At 34.1% G+C, this 19,475-nt stretch overlaps 1 protein-coding gene across 2 annotated transcripts in view; it reads right to left on the bottom strand.

Moving 5' to 3' along the window:
* Positions 1-19,475, bottom strand: part of LOC138060887 (ciliogenesis and planar polarity effector 1-like) — a 57,768-nt gene that overhangs the window by 11,438 nt on the left and 26,855 nt on the right. For both annotated transcript variants that reach the window (XM_068925493.1, XM_068925492.1), the window contains exons 26-43: positions 18,454-19,393; positions 17,146-17,309; positions 15,529-15,665; positions 14,857-14,939; positions 13,537-13,619; positions 12,446-12,514; positions 10,277-10,469; positions 9,396-9,680; positions 8,448-9,200; positions 7,799-7,962; positions 7,171-7,291; positions 6,071-6,125; positions 4,807-4,911; positions 4,231-4,323; positions 2,744-2,850; positions 2,296-2,491; positions 1,779-2,023; positions 117-210 (exon numbers count right to left, since the gene is read on the bottom strand). In XM_068925493.1, the coding sequence (XP_068781594.1) occupies positions 117-210; positions 1,779-2,023; positions 2,296-2,491; positions 2,744-2,850; positions 4,231-4,323; positions 4,807-4,911; positions 6,071-6,125; positions 7,171-7,291; positions 7,799-7,962; positions 8,448-9,200; positions 9,396-9,680; positions 10,277-10,469; positions 12,446-12,514; positions 13,537-13,619; positions 14,857-14,939; positions 15,529-15,665; positions 17,146-17,309; positions 18,454-19,393 (3,887 nt within the window). The remainder of the gene's footprint in view (positions 1-116; positions 211-1,778; positions 2,024-2,295; positions 2,492-2,743; positions 2,851-4,230; positions 4,324-4,806; positions 4,912-6,070; positions 6,126-7,170; positions 7,292-7,798; positions 7,963-8,447; positions 9,201-9,395; positions 9,681-10,276; positions 10,470-12,445; positions 12,515-13,536; positions 13,620-14,856; positions 14,940-15,528; positions 15,666-17,145; positions 17,310-18,453; positions 19,394-19,475) is intronic.

The raw sequence follows: 19,475 nt of genomic DNA, 5'->3' as shown, positions 1-19,475 counted from the left end.
ATGTTTGATGCATTTTTCAATATATTTTTTGTCATAGCGTTACACTTCAGTGGAAAAAAAAAGTTTGCCAAGTTTCAATCCAAAGTTTACCATCCTTCAGTTAACTGAACACGTACCATCACCAATGATTCCAGCACCTTCAGAGATTGAGGGATGAGCACCAAGGTCTGCATTGGCAGCCATTTCAAAATCTTCTATTATTTTCACTAGCTATGAATGAAGCAGCAAAACCCATTAACAATATATTCTTCAAAGTATTTCTGACAATTACATAGCAGATATTCTTGCAAAGATTGCTTTACATACACTTTTTTTCTCAGAAGCACGTAAGTATTTTACTGAAGTATCCCTAATCAAAACAAAGAAAATTATTCAGGAATCAAAGTAGCTCAAGTAGACTTTTTCATTTAAACAGTTTCTTAATGTATTTTTTCTAAAAAATAAAAAAATAAAAAAAATCCATATTCTTCCTAAGTCAAGAGTTTCCAGAAAGCGAAAATAGAAAGTGAAAACTAAAACTGACTATCCCAGGTTGAGACAATTGATTTATCAGTATTCTTACATATAACTGATTTCCAATACATAAGAAATTGTTACAAAAGGAATAATGATGAACTGGTGTGCACTGAAAGAAGGGCAAAATAGAAAATCAGCTTATTTTCAGTGAACAGGATGTGGGCTAGATATTCAGAAGAAGTTTTTAATCCTTAAGTGCAGCAAAATGATGGAACAAAGAGAGGGCACGTCAGATTTTTTTCACTGCATGCTTTTAAAAAGCAGATTAGATAATCACCTGGAGGAACGATTTAAGTGATTAAGCGAACCAGGTCCGTGCAATAAATGTTTGCAGGTGACACATTGAGGTCCTTACATTTCTGTGAATATTCGGGAGGGCAGGGAATGGACACTATCATTTCGAATGACTATATAAAGAGTAAATGCTGTGAAATTACACAAAGTAATATTGAATTCATTCAGTATTAAGCCAGTTCCCCAAGAAGTGGAAATTGGCTTAGTTTTTTTTAGTGTGCTAAGAAAATAAGAAAATTTTATACCAGCTAGGTAAAATCAGAACCTATTGGCTAATGCTTAAAATAGTCACTCCCATGGTGTTCTAAACTTCATTAAAATTTCAAAGTAAGAGGAAGAAATATTACGAACATTCCCCATTTCGCAGAAATGTAAAGTAAATCACACCTGAATTTTTTAGGAAATTAAATGCAGCATTAAGAAGCCAGATTCTGTTGCCAATTTTTAATTTCTTATCAGATTTTTGTCACAGCTTATAAAACAGTATTTCCTGAACTACGTATAAGACCACCCAAATGCACTATGTCCAAAATATGTTTATTTTTATTTATATATTTAGATTTATTAAAATGCAAACAATATAAATATTTTATAAAATAAATAGTAACAGTTTCCAGAAATAGTCTCATAATATTTTGCAGAAGCAAAATGGCAGAAATCTTTGCTAAAAAGATCTCTTGCTGCGTCTGAAGTTTTGGGCCATTCCACCCTCCCAGTTCTAGGGAAATTGCATATACTGTGCTCATTCAATAAGAACGTTGTCAGTCTGGCAAGCATGCGGTCTACTCTAAGTAACTATGGGAGCCAACAGATTCAGCACTAAATATGAAAGAATTGTACACTATTCTCTCTCTCAACATATACTAAGCAAGCTTGAAAACATGTCATTCCAAAAATCTAAATTTTGTCTTTAATTAAAGAGGAAATAGGAACTATTTCAGCCACAAAGGTTAGCAGTCTGAACTCACCAGTCTAGTATTGCTGAAATCCTTCTCCATGTTTTCTGCTATGTTCTGAAGTGTCTGTAGCTGTATATCCATTTCCTGCAACTTTGTGGAAAAGTATTCTTTGCCAATTATTTTGGCAGGCAGCCCTGAAGAACAAAAAGTTCTGGCATCCTCATGTAACATGTTCCAAGTTATATCATCTCTAGCAGAATTAGACGTTTTATCTTCCTTTTGTATTTGGATTGATACATTCTTGAGATGATTGTCTTGAAATAAAAAAAGAGAGTGCACCAGCATATCAGAACTAACTACAAACATTTAAGTACTGAAAATGATTAGGGATAGCTTACTATACGTAACATCTATTGGCAGTTAAGGATCATCATGAAAAGGTTAAATGTATGAATGTTTCGATCGATAAGACTAAAGAAGTAGGATGTGAGTGGAGGAAAGGCCATGAGTTTTTCTGTGGCAGGTAAGGATACTACAATCAAAATATATAGCCTTTTTCTGATTAAAAAAAAAAAAGATGGTTTACCTTTCTTCTGAAACTCCTCAGGTGGTATACTAGTAACAGAATCTATCATGTGATGAAGTGTTGCAGAAGACGAAATTTCAAACTCCTCATTTCGCTGTGTAGTAACTGTCTCTTCTGCAGATTCAGGTATGACGGGCAAAACTTTAAGTAGGTCACTGTCCTCAATGTCAATCACATTGATATATTTATGTCCATTCTAAACAAGAACAAGATCATGAAGAATTATACAGTATGTGGTCTGAGTAGCAAACTGTTAATCATTTCCTGTGCTTACCTCTTACCACTTTGAGTTGAGACTTTTTATTTCAAAGAGAGAATAACTGCATTTTTTCTACAGTATTATACAACTGAGCTATCCAGATACGAAGAATCAAAATTCATGTGATATTCATGTGACAAATAGCATATTTTAAGTGTATTTTAACCATATATTTATTGCATCACTAACCACATCAGGTGCATCAGACAAGGAAGGTGGTAAAGGTGTCTCATTCTCTTCAGTGGGGAGGTATAAATACATGTCTTGTGGTAACATCTCAGGGACACTTAATGATTCTACAAGAAAAGAATAATTATCAGAATTATATTTACAGTAAAAAACCTGAAACTTTAGACAAACTGTTTGGAAACCGGTCTGCATTCTCTAAACAATAAGAAAAGCTTTGATCAGCAATGTTTAAAAATAAGGATAAATAATGTAGCTTAATAGGTTTCTTTAATGTTTGTATATAACAAAATCTATTACTATTTATTTTTCATTTTTGTGATAAATTAGCAAAAAACCACTCAAAAGATTAAAACCAAAGCAACATGCTACAGTATAAATGGCAAATCATTTCCAAATCTGTTCTAAATACTTAAAAAAAAAAAAAAAATGTCTTCACTTGATCCAGAAAAAGGTACTATTTTGCTAGAAAAATCTTTGGTAAACCATTTGCAAAGAAGTAAACAGTATAGTAAAATAATCTTCCAAATGAAGCAATGCTGGCTTTGAAAGAAAGGAAAAATTACCTGTAAAGAATGCTCATGGGCTAGCATAGGGAAAATAAACTTAAGTAATGAATCTTAAGCAGTACAGTTTAGTGAGGAGTTAAAAATGGGGGTACAAAAAGCCAAAATAAAATAAATCATCCTTTTTACCACCCCCTCCCCCTTCCCCCCCCCCCCCCCCCCAACGTTTACCTTGTTATTTTATGTTTTACAAACTAAACCAAAAGACAACTGATTAGGAAGAAAACTCTTGTCTAAGAATGGAACACTGATACTTAAACATATAGCTACTACACAACTTAACAGATATGTGCAACAGCTGTGTAATCAGTGGAGCTAATAGAGCTTGATTTCATGTGGAACTGTGATCTTCGTCCTAACACCCCATTGCTCAATCCTCTCGGTCTAAAGTAGCCCCAGTTCTGGAAGACTGAGGAACACATGCAGTGAGTTTGGAGCAGCACGCATGCTGACAGGCTAGCCACCACACACTCGCAGGTTGGCCAGTCATCTACCACCACGCACACACATTACAAAACGACTAAGCTCTTCCTCAGAATTAGTATCTCTGAGGATAGCAGTTTTGGCCTCTCTTGTTGGTGTCAGCTTAAGGAAATTGCTACAAATAATTATTTCGAGACTTTCATGCGTAAGCTTACAGACAATAAAATCCTTAAGAAACCAAGTGAAAAATCCACAAACATATCTCCTAATACAGACATACAAAAAGTATGGGTCCACTGCACTATATTAAAAAACAAACAAACAAAAAACCCACAGACATAGCCAAACTTTTCATATACAATGTTGTTATTATTTCACATTAGGTTTCAAGAACAAATAGGATAAATTAAGTGCCTTATCTATACCCTGCATTAAGCTACGTCATGTACAAAAAAAAATATTACAATCCATAAACAAAGGAGAGAAAGACATAAGCCACACCTGGTACAGGAACTGACATGAATGACTGACTTTTTCCAACTTCAGAAACCAAATTTCTAGCATCAGTTCCAACATCCTGATATGATTTGGGCACTTGATGAGAAAAAAGAAAAACAAAAAGGGTAAATCTAAGGAAAGGCAAGAGGCTGATGGCATCGTTTCAACACGTTTCTGATTTTTCAGCTTAATATCAAACAAAATTTGGGGGGAAGAGATAGGGAAGCAATTTCAGTCATATGTGAAACAGTGCCTAAAATCTATATGGATAAAACCAAGTTAAAAGGAGCTTCCAAGAAAATTTCACAGCAGGTTTGGCTCACAGACAGCATATGGATCCTCTTAAATAACTGCATCAATAATTTTTTAAAATTTATAATTAATTTTAGCTAATAATTTTTTAATTTGTATTCTGATACCTTGTATTTTAATAGCTTCTTGAAACAAAAAGTTACAGCACCACAAACTGGTTTTCCCTCTAAAAAGTTACTCCATTTTGGAAACTGACCAAATACTGCAATTAACAAGAAGCAATACTGGAAATAACTGGTTGCAGGAGCCCAAACAGGTAGCACTTACCTGGATCAGTATTTGTACTTGCATCTTGAGTTTCTGCAGGTTTTTTTGTTGTAGAAGCCATGTAATGTAGGTCTGTTGAAGTAGTGAATGCTTCTCCCACTGTGTCTAAAATGCGATAACATGCAATAGTTATCCATAATGAGAGGAAGAATTAAAATCACTGCTTTCTCATATTTCTAGCTCAAAATCAAAAGCTCTAATAATATTTTTATTTCCATTTCTGACAGAAAATTTTAACATTTCACTAAATATATTTCATGAATGATACTGAGAAAAGTTCTGCACTACCTATTGTGTGCAAACAAATGCAACTGTATTGAAACTTACAATGTTAAAATCAAGGCTGAGTTTGGACTTGTAATTTTTAAACAGAATATTGTAATATGTTGTAAAACTGGAGTTTGTGTTATATTTTTAGAGTGGTAAATATTTAGATCATGTATATCTTTGCTTTCTTTCTACTGTTTTTACAGCGCTTTACAAGGCAGTATTTCTCCAGCGCCCAATTTCAGAGAATGGGATCCAGTTTTTTTCCCCTAGTAAGACTAAATATAATGCTGAGTTACTGTAATAGAAAGAAGAAAATCTTTCTATGAGCATGCTCTTTTTGCAAGCTAGAAAGATTATGTTAAAAGTTAATATAAGAGCTTTTTTAAGTTTCATGTAATTAGAATATGCATGCAAATAAAATTGGAAGAGTAAAACACACAACATTGATTTAAAATTTGAGAATATTGTTTACAATGTTCTTCTGCTCAATCACATGAACCATGATCACTGTGAACCTTAGTTACTGAAATTCACCCAACATACTCTTATTCTTTTTTACTGTCCATAGAAAAAACAAAAAGTAAACTTGGAATCTGTTTTCCATTACAAAGTCCATTGTCTGTCCTATATATACATAATTATAATATTACCACTTTTAAGGAAGCTTAAAATAGTGGAATTATTCTGAGTGGAATTATTCTCATGGATATGAGACCTTAAATTTGCCTGCAGCTCTCTTCCCCCCCCATCTCAGAAAAATACCTGTCCCAAAAAGAGAACTGAATTTCTGTTGTGCATCTTGAAAGGACTTCCTTATTTTCTGTGGAAAGATCCCATAAGCCATGATGTTGTCGTTTGTATTTTCACAGACTACAATATTGAGTTACTACATCTGGATGTCTTGTTATTATAGAATTTTCTTTCGATATTTAAAAAACTACTACTCAATTTATTTTATTTAAGCACCACAAGTATTAAAAACACTTGTACTTACCCAGGGAAATGAAGAAATCACCTCCAAGGTAAGAGGCAGCTTTTGCTTGTTGATCCTAATATTAAAAAAAAAAAAAAGAATAATCTTAAAAAAAAAAAAAAAAAGAAGAAATCCAATGACAATTACAGGATTTCCTGATGCTGTTAAAATTCCAATATATTTCCTTCGAGTGGCGATTAAAACAAAAAAAAAATCATTGTAACATACCTTTCCTACCCTCTTTCTTATTGTGCTTATTCTTTCTTGCTTTGTGGAATAACTGAGTATGTATCATTATTTCCCATTACGTATCTTGAGGGGGATCCTTAGTAACCTGAAAGTGACACTATAAAAATTCCTCATTCTTCTTTGAGTGTATGAAACATGCTACCTCTGCTATACCATAAGTAGCATCTCCCAGCAGTGATGAGGCTCTCCAACTGCTGTGCTGGATTGGGAAATCTCAAAGAAAGTATGGTACAGTCCAGAAATAGAGGCTGCTATTCTGGGTACTGAACGCCCCCGACTTTAAATCTAGTAAGGGTAAGTATAACTCAAAGATGTTAAAAGATGTCAAAAAGACCTCAGCAAACAAACAGAAAAAGTGCGTTAAGTCAAAACCTAACATGAGGTTACTCAATCTCAGTCAAGCAGCTGAGATAAATTGAGACTTCTTGCTCCCCACCCCTGCCTCTTAAATAGTCGTTTAGTCATGTGAAAAGAATAAAGCCTGGAACATTTCTCCTAGAATTACTGCTAGGCTAAAAATTTTCTCTAGCTGTTAAGTGTTTGCATATACATTTACCTTCTATATGTACATACTGACAAACATGCTAAGAAAACAGACAAGTTCATGTCCCAGTTTTAAAGATTTGTATCAGTAAGGCAGAAGTTACCTCCTATTTTAAACATTCATATGAAAAAAACAAGAAGCAAACTTGGACTCTCTTTTCCATTCCGAATCTCCTGTTTACAGGAAATGCAAGTATATTAATGAAAGGTGTATACCATTTCTAGGGAGAACGTGGAAAAGATGTGATTGTTTTGGTTTACAGTTTGCTTCCCGTTTCTCCTTTTAATGTCTGAGTGGAGAAAAGCAAAGGAAAAATATTTTTTTATACCCCCATCTCTGATTTATCAACCATCTCTGTATCACTAATACTGATGACGGAGTCATCTGGGCGGAAGGTCACACTTGGTTTCTTCTTTTCCTCCTCCCCTTTCATTTGTTTCTCATCACACCTGTCAATACATTAATTACAAATAAAAAATACTGCCTTTTAGTAATAGAAATATCTATCATGGTTTTGTAAGAAAAATTACTATTAAGAAATATATACTGAAATAAAGGTACCCAGCAAATCATTTCAGAAACGGGACATAGCAAATAGCCAGGAGACAAACACACCTTCAACCACACATACAGATATAAAAAAATTGTCTCCTAGTTGCAGAGATGATTGTTTGTAGTAACACCTTATAAAAGCAATAGCTCCTCGAAAACATTTCCCCACTTCAACGTTCTTCCTGTTCTCCTGGTAAAAGCAAAAGCCACTGGATGCTCTAATGATCTACTGCTTCTGCTGTGTCTTTACTAATATTTACTATGTTAACCTTCTCAAACAAAATTACGTCCAATCTCCATTCCTTTGAAGCTGTTGTAAACTCTCCCACTGATTTCAAAGGTATGAGGTGTAAGTTACCAGTGAGCCTTTCAAAACGAAGACCCCTTTTAAAAGTTTGGCTTGCCTTTTTCTATTCTGTACATCACTTGCTTCAAATGGTTCAACGTCAGTTTTCAGTAACTGGATAGGTTCAGCCTGGTCCTGTCCAATGGAAGCATTGGGCACAGTACGATGCTGGTGGCGTTGCTCAAACGCAATGAGCTTTTGAAGTGGAATGAGTGTTGGTACCTGAAAGTATTCAGAGAGAGAAGCAAAAACGAAAGAGTGATAAAGGAGACTGGGTGGGGGTGGTGGAATTTTTAAAATTCCATTTCTGTCCTTCCCAAGAGAGGATTTATTCCAGCTTTCTTCGTATGCCTGTAAATAATTGTATTTACGTTCTGTAAAAGCAGCACCGTTTTTTACTACATAAACCATCACCAGTATTTTTGGTGAGCAGCTTCTTTATGCATGCAGCACTAATGCATCGAATGTTGATCAACTATGGAACGTGGAATCAATCTAAGGTTGTTACAAACATTTCCAAGTCTGCCCTCCTGCCTCATACTGATATGCCGACAGAAGGTACCTTCATTCCAGATCTCTTCTGGCTGCTGTGCTGAACACTTCCAAATTCCATAATCTGGAAGCATTAACTTATTTTTGATGAATAAGAAACTGTGAAATTGGAAAAAAAAAATTGCAACTTAAAAAAAATGCATCAAATCCATTACCTTCTTTTTTTGAGGTAGATCAGCATGTAGCAATGATATTCCTGTGTGCTGCAGCGTTCCTCTGAAGTCAGTTTCCTTTGTTATAGGTTTAACGGGTATTAAAGTAGTAGTGACTGGCTGTCTTACAACTGATAGAAGTTTAGGTACCGGGTCAAGCTGCAAATGCAGTAGTGGCATATCAGCCAACTTCTTGCGGATCAGTGCTTTGTCCATATTCACATCTGCAGAGAACTGCTCCTGAGGTGAAACTTCTTGCTGTCGTTTATAATGATCTGGATGTAGATGTCTGGAAGGTCCCTTATGTACAGTTTCTGCCCATCTTTTCTCTTCCTCATATGTTTGCCTTAGGATCTTGGGGTCATATCTACTCACATTCAAACGTGCTGTTGACTTGCTCCATTTTCTTGGCGTATATGATGACTGATGGCTGCATAAGGAATCCGATGAACTCCAAGCTAGTCGTGGTACTGGGGGTGGTCTAGCAAAAGCTGGTGAAATTTCTATTGGATGTAAATATGGTGGTTTGAAACGATAACCTGATTCAAGTTTAAGCAAAGGAAATCCATTTGAGTAATTTCGGGTTTTTTTAATAGGGATAAGCTTGGGTGTTTTCTGAACATCTGAGGAAGGAGCTAAGAGATGAAGTGGTTTAGCAGGTGCTGGAGAAGGTAAGGTTTGAGATGGTGGAATAAATCCTGTTTCACTGGAGTGGTTTTCTAATAGGCTTAAAGAAACATTCACATCCAGATGATTCTAAATCAGAAAAGCAAACAAAACAGCATTTACAGGTACCTCGAAATAGGAATCACAGATTAAATATGCACACAAATGGTATACATTCCTTTTTGTCTAAGGTAATCACTACAAAACCATTTCCCAAATTAACAGATAGGATAACATATCAGATATCCAGATTAGTCTTCATAAATAACCCCTTGTTATACCTACTTCAGTAAGGCCATCGTTGCTTTCATCTCTTAAACTATTCCTTGTTTGAAAACCAGAGCTCTTATCAGATTCTCCTTTATCTTCTTGAGTGGGCAGCTGTGTTTTTAGACAAGCATTTGCAGAACGTGAAGATTTTTCACAGTCACTGCCTTTTGTGGTGTGTGAAGGTTGGCTTCCTTCCAGGTGAGCAGATTGAGACCGTTGCAAAATCTGCTGCACATTCGGCAGGCTGGCAAAGGATGATTGCACTATTTGCATTAAAGTCATGAAGTTGATTTGCTGTAGCTAGGATATACACACACACATACACAGAGTTGACACTGTAAAAAGCTTTAACACAGATCTTGGCAAAAATTACTGCTTTATAGCTGTTGATAATCCTGTTAATACAGAGGACAAAACAATAACATCTCAAAGTTTCAATAATAATTTATTTGTGTGGTTGTTTACTGAAATGGAATTTCTTTTGTCCATAGACAAGTTATGTTAAAGGAAGTCTTCCTTTACTTTTGTCAGTGAAGTTTAAGGAAATCTAAGCCCACAAAGAATAATTTAAATATACCAACAAAAATGAATTTCTGCTATAGCTACAAAAGTCATTACAGCTTTAGAATCTTTCCTGACCTATATAAATGGAGCAAACTGAGTTATGCAAACTAAAATACATTAAAACTTTTGTACTTTTATCATTCCTTTTATTGGGTCAAAAGCATGTGTTAAATCTAAAACACATTTTCACAGTAGTTATCTAGAACTAGAAATCGCTGTCAAACACAACCAAACACAGAATACTTTAAAAACATTAACTTTTCCTACTGTTTGTTTTAAATAACATAGCTTAGATTGCATACATTATATTTTCAACAATTCAATGCCCTCACCTGAACTAATTTAAGCATTTCATCTTGGAGCGTCTGCCTGACAGTTTCTGATGTGCTCAGCCTCTCTTCTGTACAGACTTGCTTCTTGACTTCTTGCTTTTTTGTGCAAATGGAAGCACTGGAGTCAACACTTGACATGTCGGACACAACAGTCAGAGAAGGCTGACCATCTCTTCCAGAAATCTCTACATTACTTCAGAACAGAAGGAAAAAAACAAAACTATTAAAGACATTCTGAGTTCAGAAAACCTATACTAGGTGGTCTCAAAACAATCCAGTAAATTTGAAAGGTATTTGCATTTTTTTAAAGCATAATTAACTTACAAGTATAATGCAATAGCTGACACAGCGCAATCTTTATTCAAAAGGATATAAGAAATAGTTTTTCTAGTAATCCCTAATATACTGGATCAAAAATAATAGTAAAGAAGCAAGACCTGTCTGATTTTTTTAGTCATGGAGCTGCCTGAAACATTACCTTTGCTAGAGATACAGGCAGAAGATGATGCTGTTACAGAAAGAGGGCTGGTTAGTCATAAAACCAAAAAGCATTATTAGCTGATGTAAGAGAGATGGCCAAATTACTTTCACTTAAATAATTAAATGTTCATTTTTTAATTTCAAATAGACAAATGTAATTTCAGATCAGAAAGTAATTTTTAGCATTAAAATAACATGCACCAAATCACGCGATATATTGAATTTTCCAATTACTCCTAGATATAATTAGACCTTACAGTAGGTAAAGATGGTCAAATCAAGCAGATGAAGTACTTAAATGACATAAAAAGGGTTGGGATTTACATGAAGTTATAAAGAAACGAAAGGGCTTCATCCATATCATCAAAACTTGACCCAAAAGACAATCCTCTCAAGAGAGATGTTCAAGAGAGATGCTGATATTCTGAGGAGTACAGGCAACCTTTGCAGAACTCTTCACAACTGAACAGGATGGCCACAACGCATACCAAAAAATAAAAGTGTAAAGCAATGGCTGATGGGTAACATTGAAAAGGTTTTGCATATGGAAGCAGTGTGAAGGTGCACAGGAAATTATTTGGAAGACAATTAGAATGGCATGAAAAGTTAAATTTGGAGAAAGGCCTTTTTTAAAAAAAAGACTGAAAAGACTGGCATGGAAAACTGGAGAAGGAAATGAGACTGCAGACAAGAAAAATGGTATCCGAAGGGATGTACACTTCAAATCTTTCTCTAAACTGAAATAACTCATAGTACAGAAGATTGTTCCAGAAGCCAAAGCCTAAGACTGATGCTGACCCCTCTTTCCAATTCCAACTTTCTATTTATACACACAAACATATACATAACATTTCTATATAGCAGTTGCTGCTGAATATATGTTTTAATAATTTACAGAAGTATTATGAATAGAAGTTTATAACTATAATGTTATGTCTTAACAAAAAAAATGCTTAATACTCAAAGCATTGTAATATTAAAAATAAATACATTAGAAGTACAAACATGGAAAAGGGCACCTTAAAAGCCTACCTCAAAGTATCTTTAAATATTGCTCAGATGAGTATTTAATTACAATTATCTTTCATGGAAGATTTACGACCAAAAGCATCCCAGAGGTCTCCTTACAAAAGTAATGCTGGTCTTTTCTTTTTGGGGGAAGTGAGTGCATTATAAAAACAATAACCATGCTATAGAGGAAAACAACAACACTGTATGTCTTCTGTGAACTGTAATCAGAACTAAAACATAGTAATGACATTGGGACCATCTAGTTCAACTACTTTTACTGAGAGGGTTATAAGCATGTATAAAAAAAACTGTTTTGTTTTTTTTTGTAAAGGAAAGCAGTTAGTAATGTCCTTTTTTTAATGTTAGAGATGTCATGATTCAGTCTGGAACCAGGAAAGAGGAGTACCACTCCTCTTGAAATTTAGTAGCTCTGAACTGCTAGTTTAACGTGTTTGATTCATATGATATTCTGGACAGCCTGAGAGAGTACATGACCTTCAAGGATTACAGCACAAAGAGGTTTGAGGAAAGGCTACTAGTGGTACAATCTGCAGGTACATATACTATACCTACAAATATTTTGTAATCTGTTGTAATGATCAAATCTACACATAATGTTACTTAAGACTGAAGATTTAAAAGGAGTAGTCCACACAAAACATTACAGGTTTTTCTTACCTGGGAAATCCTGCATCCTGTTCTAAATTGAGTGAATGAGGAATGATACTAGTAATGGTTTCAGTCACACTGTAAAGAAAGAAAAACGAGTGCTGAAAATATTACAATAATTTGTTATGCTATTTGTCTTCATTTTATATATATATATATTTATATATATATATATATACATGCATACCTATATTGTGTATGTACGTGCGCTTGCGCATGTATATATATATATACACACACACATGTGCGTGCACATACACACACACATATAAATCCTCCTGAAAAAAATAATTTATTTAAAGTATAAGATAAATTACCTGAAAGCCACCTAATTTATTCAGAGCTATACTGATCTGAATTGCTTCTATTACGTGGTATTACACTGCAATTTGAGCTGCAAATATTGACATTCTTGTTTTGTCTCCCTAGCAATGAGAAACTGACTCAAACAAAAGCATTAAATAGGTGCTGGCTGTCCACACAAATAGCAGGCAACAGGCAGTTTTAGCTGAGAAGAGAAAATTCAGTTTAAGCAATACTGTTAATATGTTTAAAATCTGCGTTCCTAAAAAAAAAATAGCTAAAAGAAACATGAGGGGCGTGTTATACACAGTCATTTTTGTTTCTTTCAAAGCAAAAATATATCAGCTTAAAATAGTAGAAAAGTCTAAGTTTTTCTAAAATGCAGCCATTTTTAATAAACATTACACATAAACAGGAATATTTACCTATATGCTATCACAATTAGTAAGATTTTCTAAATATGACACTGTATATTGGGGAAAAGGTTTTATCAATACAAAAAATTAGGTAGATTCAAGAAGAAAGCTAACTGAAATAATACAAATGAATTGATGTTTTTCTATCATTCAAATGAAATATAACCTCTTATCCACCCAGCACTTTGGTAAGCTATTTAAAATATGTTAGATTACGTGAGAAATTGAAAAAAAAATTTCAGTCACCTTCTAACTATGAGTTTGTTGCTGCAAACAATAGGAAGAGACCACAGAAATTAGACTGAATTTCAATAATAAAACTACTTAACTTTCTAAACAAAGTTAACAGAGAAAGTGAAACAACAACAAACAATCTCTCACCCATTCTGTTCAGCCTTTCTGTTCTCCTTTTCTTCTACCCTTTGGTCTTCCTGTGGATATTCTACATCTGAAAGGGGGATGGGCTGGAATATGAAAAAATAGGCATCTGAACTTGTACATTTTTACATTGTTACCCTTCAGCTTCAATAAGGTATACTTGTACATTTTTACATTGTTACCCTTCAGCTTCAATAAGGTATTATCCTAACAGCTTGTGGCAAACATACTTTCCTTGCACCAGCCGCTCAAACAAATTCTAACGGAAAACTAATCTAAATAACCTACTTTTCAGAGGACAGCTAGATATACAGAAATACAGGAGAAATCCTAATATTTAATCTGAGCAACTTTCTTTTTAAGTCATTATTATGAGTTTTTTTTTTTTTTTTTTTAATTTGTATCCATATCGTGCCCTGGAATTACGCTCACATCTAATCTCACATCTTTATGCTAAGGATAAAAATGTGGGAACAACTGTATTATAAACAAATTAATTATAAATGGAGAAACTGAAACAAACTCAGGATTTTACAAATCATATAGATTCACTGCTTTGAAGCAAAATGCACTGTAGAATTGAAGACCACAACACATTTAGTATTTCTAACTCTATTAACTGCACTGAATCTAGAGTACTACAGGAAAGTAAACTACTGTTACTGCAGTTCACATTTCAGTATAATAACCCTTAGCCACTATCAAAGAAGAGAGACTTATGACTCAGGATGATGCAAGAGAGTTCTGCTCATTACAGAACGATATTAAGTTTTCAGATAGGAGCAGCTTTATATATTTAACTTAAAAACAAGTAAACAAATAAGTAGTAGAATCATTACTTAATCACACTGTGACAACTCTACAGACCCCACGCTTCTAAAGAAAAAAACTCTTGGATACAACTAGCAAGTGTAACAAAATTAACATAAAAATCACATACAAGTCTATGAAATAAGCAAAAGACCATCTGTATTTTTTTTTTAATTTATGTGCCTGTGTATGTATATATGCATTTATAACCACATACATTTATATATAATATTATACCATATATATTATAATGTATTTATATATATTGTTTATATAGGCATACACACATTTAGTTTTACAGACACTGAACCAGTTTTTCAGAAGTGCTCACACGAGATCTAGCCTTACTGTTGTTGAATTACTTTGAACTTTTATCATTGATTTAAGTAGGGACCCCTCTCAACCGTAAATGCTTTAAGCCCTTCCATTTTTTAAATACATTGAAGAATTTGGGATATTTTGAAAAGAGTATTCACGTGAAACTGTTTTTTTCTATGCAAGATGGTAACTTGCCTTTCCTCTTTCACGTTCTACAGGTTTGATCCTGACAGAGCTATTGGAGCTTTTTGGAGTTTCAAACGGCTCTTCAAAGAACTCTACAAGATAAACACAGTTATAAATCAGCAAACTACATGACATACAGCATTGTTATGTGACGAACTGGTCACATTCATCCACTTTTCCCCCAAAAAGGAAAAAAAAAAAAGGGGTTGAGAGACCTTTCAGTAAATTCAAAATGTGTACTATACTAGTAGAGGATACATGTGCCAGAAGAAACAAATCTTATTCTCCGAAATTATCTTAAGTTTTCAGGCTGAGAATATGATAAACTCACCCACACATTCAGCTCTTACAGTTTTCAAATTATATTTTACATAGTCTTCAAGAATATTTTGTAATGAAAATAAAGAATTAAATATGTTAATACTCAATGTCCTATCTCTATACCAAAAAAAAGTTACATAAATGCAAAAGTGATCAGAAAAAGCATTGAGAAAGCAAACGTTTAAAATGTAATTAGAATCTAAAACTGATACAATAGTCATTTCAATAGAACAAGAAATAATTTAATTTAAATAAAACAAAGGATAGTAAATAACAGAGGAACATATAATCCTACTCAGGCAAAACTCTTACTACTTAATGGGCCAGGCCACATTAAAAGGATATAGCATAAAAACGAACCTTCACTTTCTGATACTACAGCTAACTCCTCCCGAAGAAATGGTCCCTCTTCATGAAGAACTTCAATCCTATGAGGTACAGCATAATTCTCACGATTAATTTCCTTTTTCTTACAATAATTTGACTTCGTAGACATTCTGGTAATTAGAATTAGAAAAGGCAATTAAAAATAGAAATAAGGTAACTATTTGATTTAGTATAAGTATACTGTTCTCCTAGATTGCAGGCTAGGGAATAACTGTAGCGTAAGTACTGGTGTGATATAATCAGCGCTCACATAAAATTACTCTCTGAATTTTATTTAAACCAAGATTAACTTTTCTGGGTATAGCTATGTGATTTTATTAACATTAATAGTACAGTGTTTCAGATGGGCTGGATCCTGGAAAATGTAACCAACACATACAATTTACCAAAAAGAAAATAAGGCATAAACTGTACCACGGATTTGAAAACATCTGGCTAAGAATTTGTTTATCTCCCTTACAGAAATTTCCTTTGTTTAAAAAATTTTGTTGCCAGAGAAGCCGTATGTCAATATCTTAGAATACTAATACTGAAGACCTTTTGTTTTTTTGCTTGCAGAGCATGAGATGTAAAGAAATATCACAAAGCACTTCATGCTGTGGACTCTCCATCTTTGGAGGAGTTCAAGATATTAACAAATAATTGCTCCCTTTTCCCTCCTATTTTTTCTCACATGCACATATATGAACACAACTAGATTACAGACCCAGGGGTAGGGAAAAATGCTGTCAACTCTCATCTCAACATAATGAAAACTACACTGAAGAGAGTGAAATTTATCTGAATTATCTGCAAAACCCTGATATCAATTACATCAGAAACCTTTATCCCATTTCCACATTACTAACTCTATAAGCAATAGCGTTTATAAACAAATAACACTATAAACAAATCACTTCATATGCATCAGTTAGGTCATTTCCTAAATAAGGTATGTCTGTTGATGGTACATTTTTAATCTCCTTTTGTGTATCTCAAGAGTATATTAGGTCTCACTCCTGAACTTCTATAAAAAGGGACCTCTTAAAACAACGATGTGACAATGTGCAAAACTTGCAGCTTGTTAACACTAACAGTGTTTAAGATAGAGCCTAAGATTTTTTCTCAATGTCAGGAAAAGCGACGTGAGCACAGAACAAAATCACTAAAATCATTAATACCTGGAATTTCCTGAAAATTTTGCATTATAAATTTGGTCGATTATTTAGAAGATATAATGGCATGCAATTTTATGAAGCATAATAAAAATCTGGATTTCCTTTCATAAAGTTGGTAACAGGTATCACAGTACAGAAAAGAATACCTTAAACTTTCCAGTGGAATTACTAACTTACATAGATACTTAAGAAGAGGTTAGATTTAATATCTATAGATCATCTTTTGGGAATAACATCTAACAAAGTAACATTTCTATTTCACACAGCTGTAAAGGATACCTATGTGAAATCAAAATTTGGCTTTATACTCAAAATAAATTAGGTATATAGCACGTCATAATAGTAGGACTCTCATACTGATGTCCTGCTTAGCTAAGGAATTATGACCAATTAGAGTTCTTAGGTTTAAAAAAAAAAAAAAAAAAAAAATTACCCCAAACCACTTTCGCAGAGGTCATCATAGGCTTTTATACTCTGGACATCGAGTGGAGGATCTGCCAAGACAAAAGAGCCTTCATCTGTGCTACTTTCTTTCTCTGCCTTAGGTTGCACTTCTGATACAGATAAAAATTCTTTCACGTATTGATTACCTGGATGCTATTACAACAAAATAAAATAAAAAAAAATAAAATAAATCAAATCACTGTTTAAAAAAAAGCTATTTGATATTTCTTAAAAAATTACTATTTCACATGGTATGTTTACGCTTAACTTCATATCATTTTGTCTACTACAGAGCTGAGAAATTCGGATTTACAGTTTCCTGTAGAAGCTGAATTTTGCCTCTTTTTGCACTAAGCGAAGCAAGAGTCCTTTGGCTTCTCTAAAGGATTCATAAAATATTACTTATCGTTTTTGGTATGTGACAATTTAATATACTCTATACAAACAAATACAAAAATATTTGGCCTTCTGTACCAGTAATAAAATCTTGGTATTAAATTACTACTAATTATTATCACTGAAGAGAGTTTAAGAGGCAAAGAATAACTTATCTAATTGCACCTAATGGGAAACACGTACAACATTTTAGCAGCAAGTTGTAAATCAAATACAGGTGGCACTTGGCAGGAAACAGCAAATGCAAATCAAATACGAGACAAAAGCTCTTAATCTGTGAGAAAAACCTTCAAAACCAAGAAAGAACCCTTTCAAGCCCAGATAAAGAGGAAAAAGGGTCCCGCTGACCCCCAAATATAAAGTAACACTGCATCAGATTCTTCTGACAAATTTTTTCTTTTATATTAACACACGTTCTCCAATTCTGTGTAAAAGTGTTAATTCAAAATTCACTTTTCACCAATACTTCAGTTCAACCACATCTGCACTGACCTCTGAAGACAAACAATTCAAAATTTAAGTCTCCTCAAAGAAACTATTTCTTGATAAATTGTCCTGTTTTTTCAAACTCTGCTATCTCCAATTCTACCTTTTTCAAATATGATGTCCAGAACTGGATGCACTGATTTAACTTCTAAGCATTTGCTCAAGTACTGTGGTATCTAGATAAAGCAGTTAGATTTTAAAGAGGACTTTCATCTCCAACCACTGTCTTCCTACAGCACTTCAGTACTCCTGGAATGTTTTTCTTTTCCTAGCAACCCGTAAAGGAAAGGCTATTACTCCACATTCTGTGTTTCACTGAGAATACACCTCTGAAATAAAAGATATAATGTAATATCTTCTTTACTGGCATAAATAACCCACACGTTTCACTGACACTCCCCATCCTCTTTCTTACCTTAAATGTTATCCTCCTTGCTTGTGATCCATCATTTAATAGCTGTTCTAAAAGCCATAAGGAAGTAAGGACAGCAGCTGCTGATGTTTTCACATGTATCATTGGGAGACTCTCCTCTGATGAGTCATGTTTATTGGAACCACAGAGCAGTTTTTTATCAGACCATCTGATCATCCATTCAAGTAATCTTGCTATATTGCTGAATTTATCCATCAATTCTATAGCTAGTTCATCTCCCGCTGCAACATCAAGCGTATGAATAGTTTTGTAAACGTATTTAGAAGTGACTGGAGTTTGTAAGCTAGAGAAAGTATGGTTGGGAAAGGCCTGGCTTGCTGGTGCAACAGTCACTCCTTGAGTGTCATCCTGAGCTCTGTAAATTAACTTGTGTTTTAAACCAAATAATCCTTTATCAAGTCCTTTCATTAAGTTGTGCTCAGAAGATCCAGGTGATTCTGCTGGCTGTACAACAGAAATAGACATTTGATTTTCCACAACGTTCTGGTTTTCATTATAGACAGAAACTGTGTCAGGATTGCAAGACGACAGGGTGACAGTATAGCAAGACCCAGCTCTAAACACACTCTGGCTTCTTGTTTTGCCTTGTCGACGTTTTAGTGTTGTATGAACATCAAAAAGGAGAGAGTTTAATTCATGTTCTCTAAGAAGTCCAGAAAAGCTAGCAAGAAATGGAATTCCAAGGTCACTGCAATTTATCAGGTCTCTCTCAAGAATATAACTCAAAAAGAGTTCTAAGAAAATAACATATTCATCATCATCACGTTCAAATTCCCAAGCACCAACTATAGGCAAATTACACTGATTATGCAGGTCCCTTCTATGTACTTCTTCTTTAGGTTTTGTTTTCCAGTTGAGAGTTCTTATCTTATAGGCAGTATTCTTGCTACCTGTTTCTCCTCCTCTCCTAGGCTCATTATCCCTATAAGACAATAAACAAACAGAAGTATAGATAACTTCAAAATTATGTGAAAAAAATATATAAACGCAACATTACTCCGCCT

This window comes from Struthio camelus, chromosome W, assembly GCF_040807025.1.
Source record: "Struthio camelus isolate bStrCam1 chromosome W, bStrCam1.hap1, whole genome shotgun sequence".
Lineage (NCBI taxonomy): Eukaryota > Metazoa > Chordata > Aves > Struthioniformes > Struthionidae > Struthio > Struthio camelus.
The sequence above is the reverse complement of the archived record's forward strand: the minus strand, read 5'-3'. Positions and strand labels throughout refer to the sequence as shown.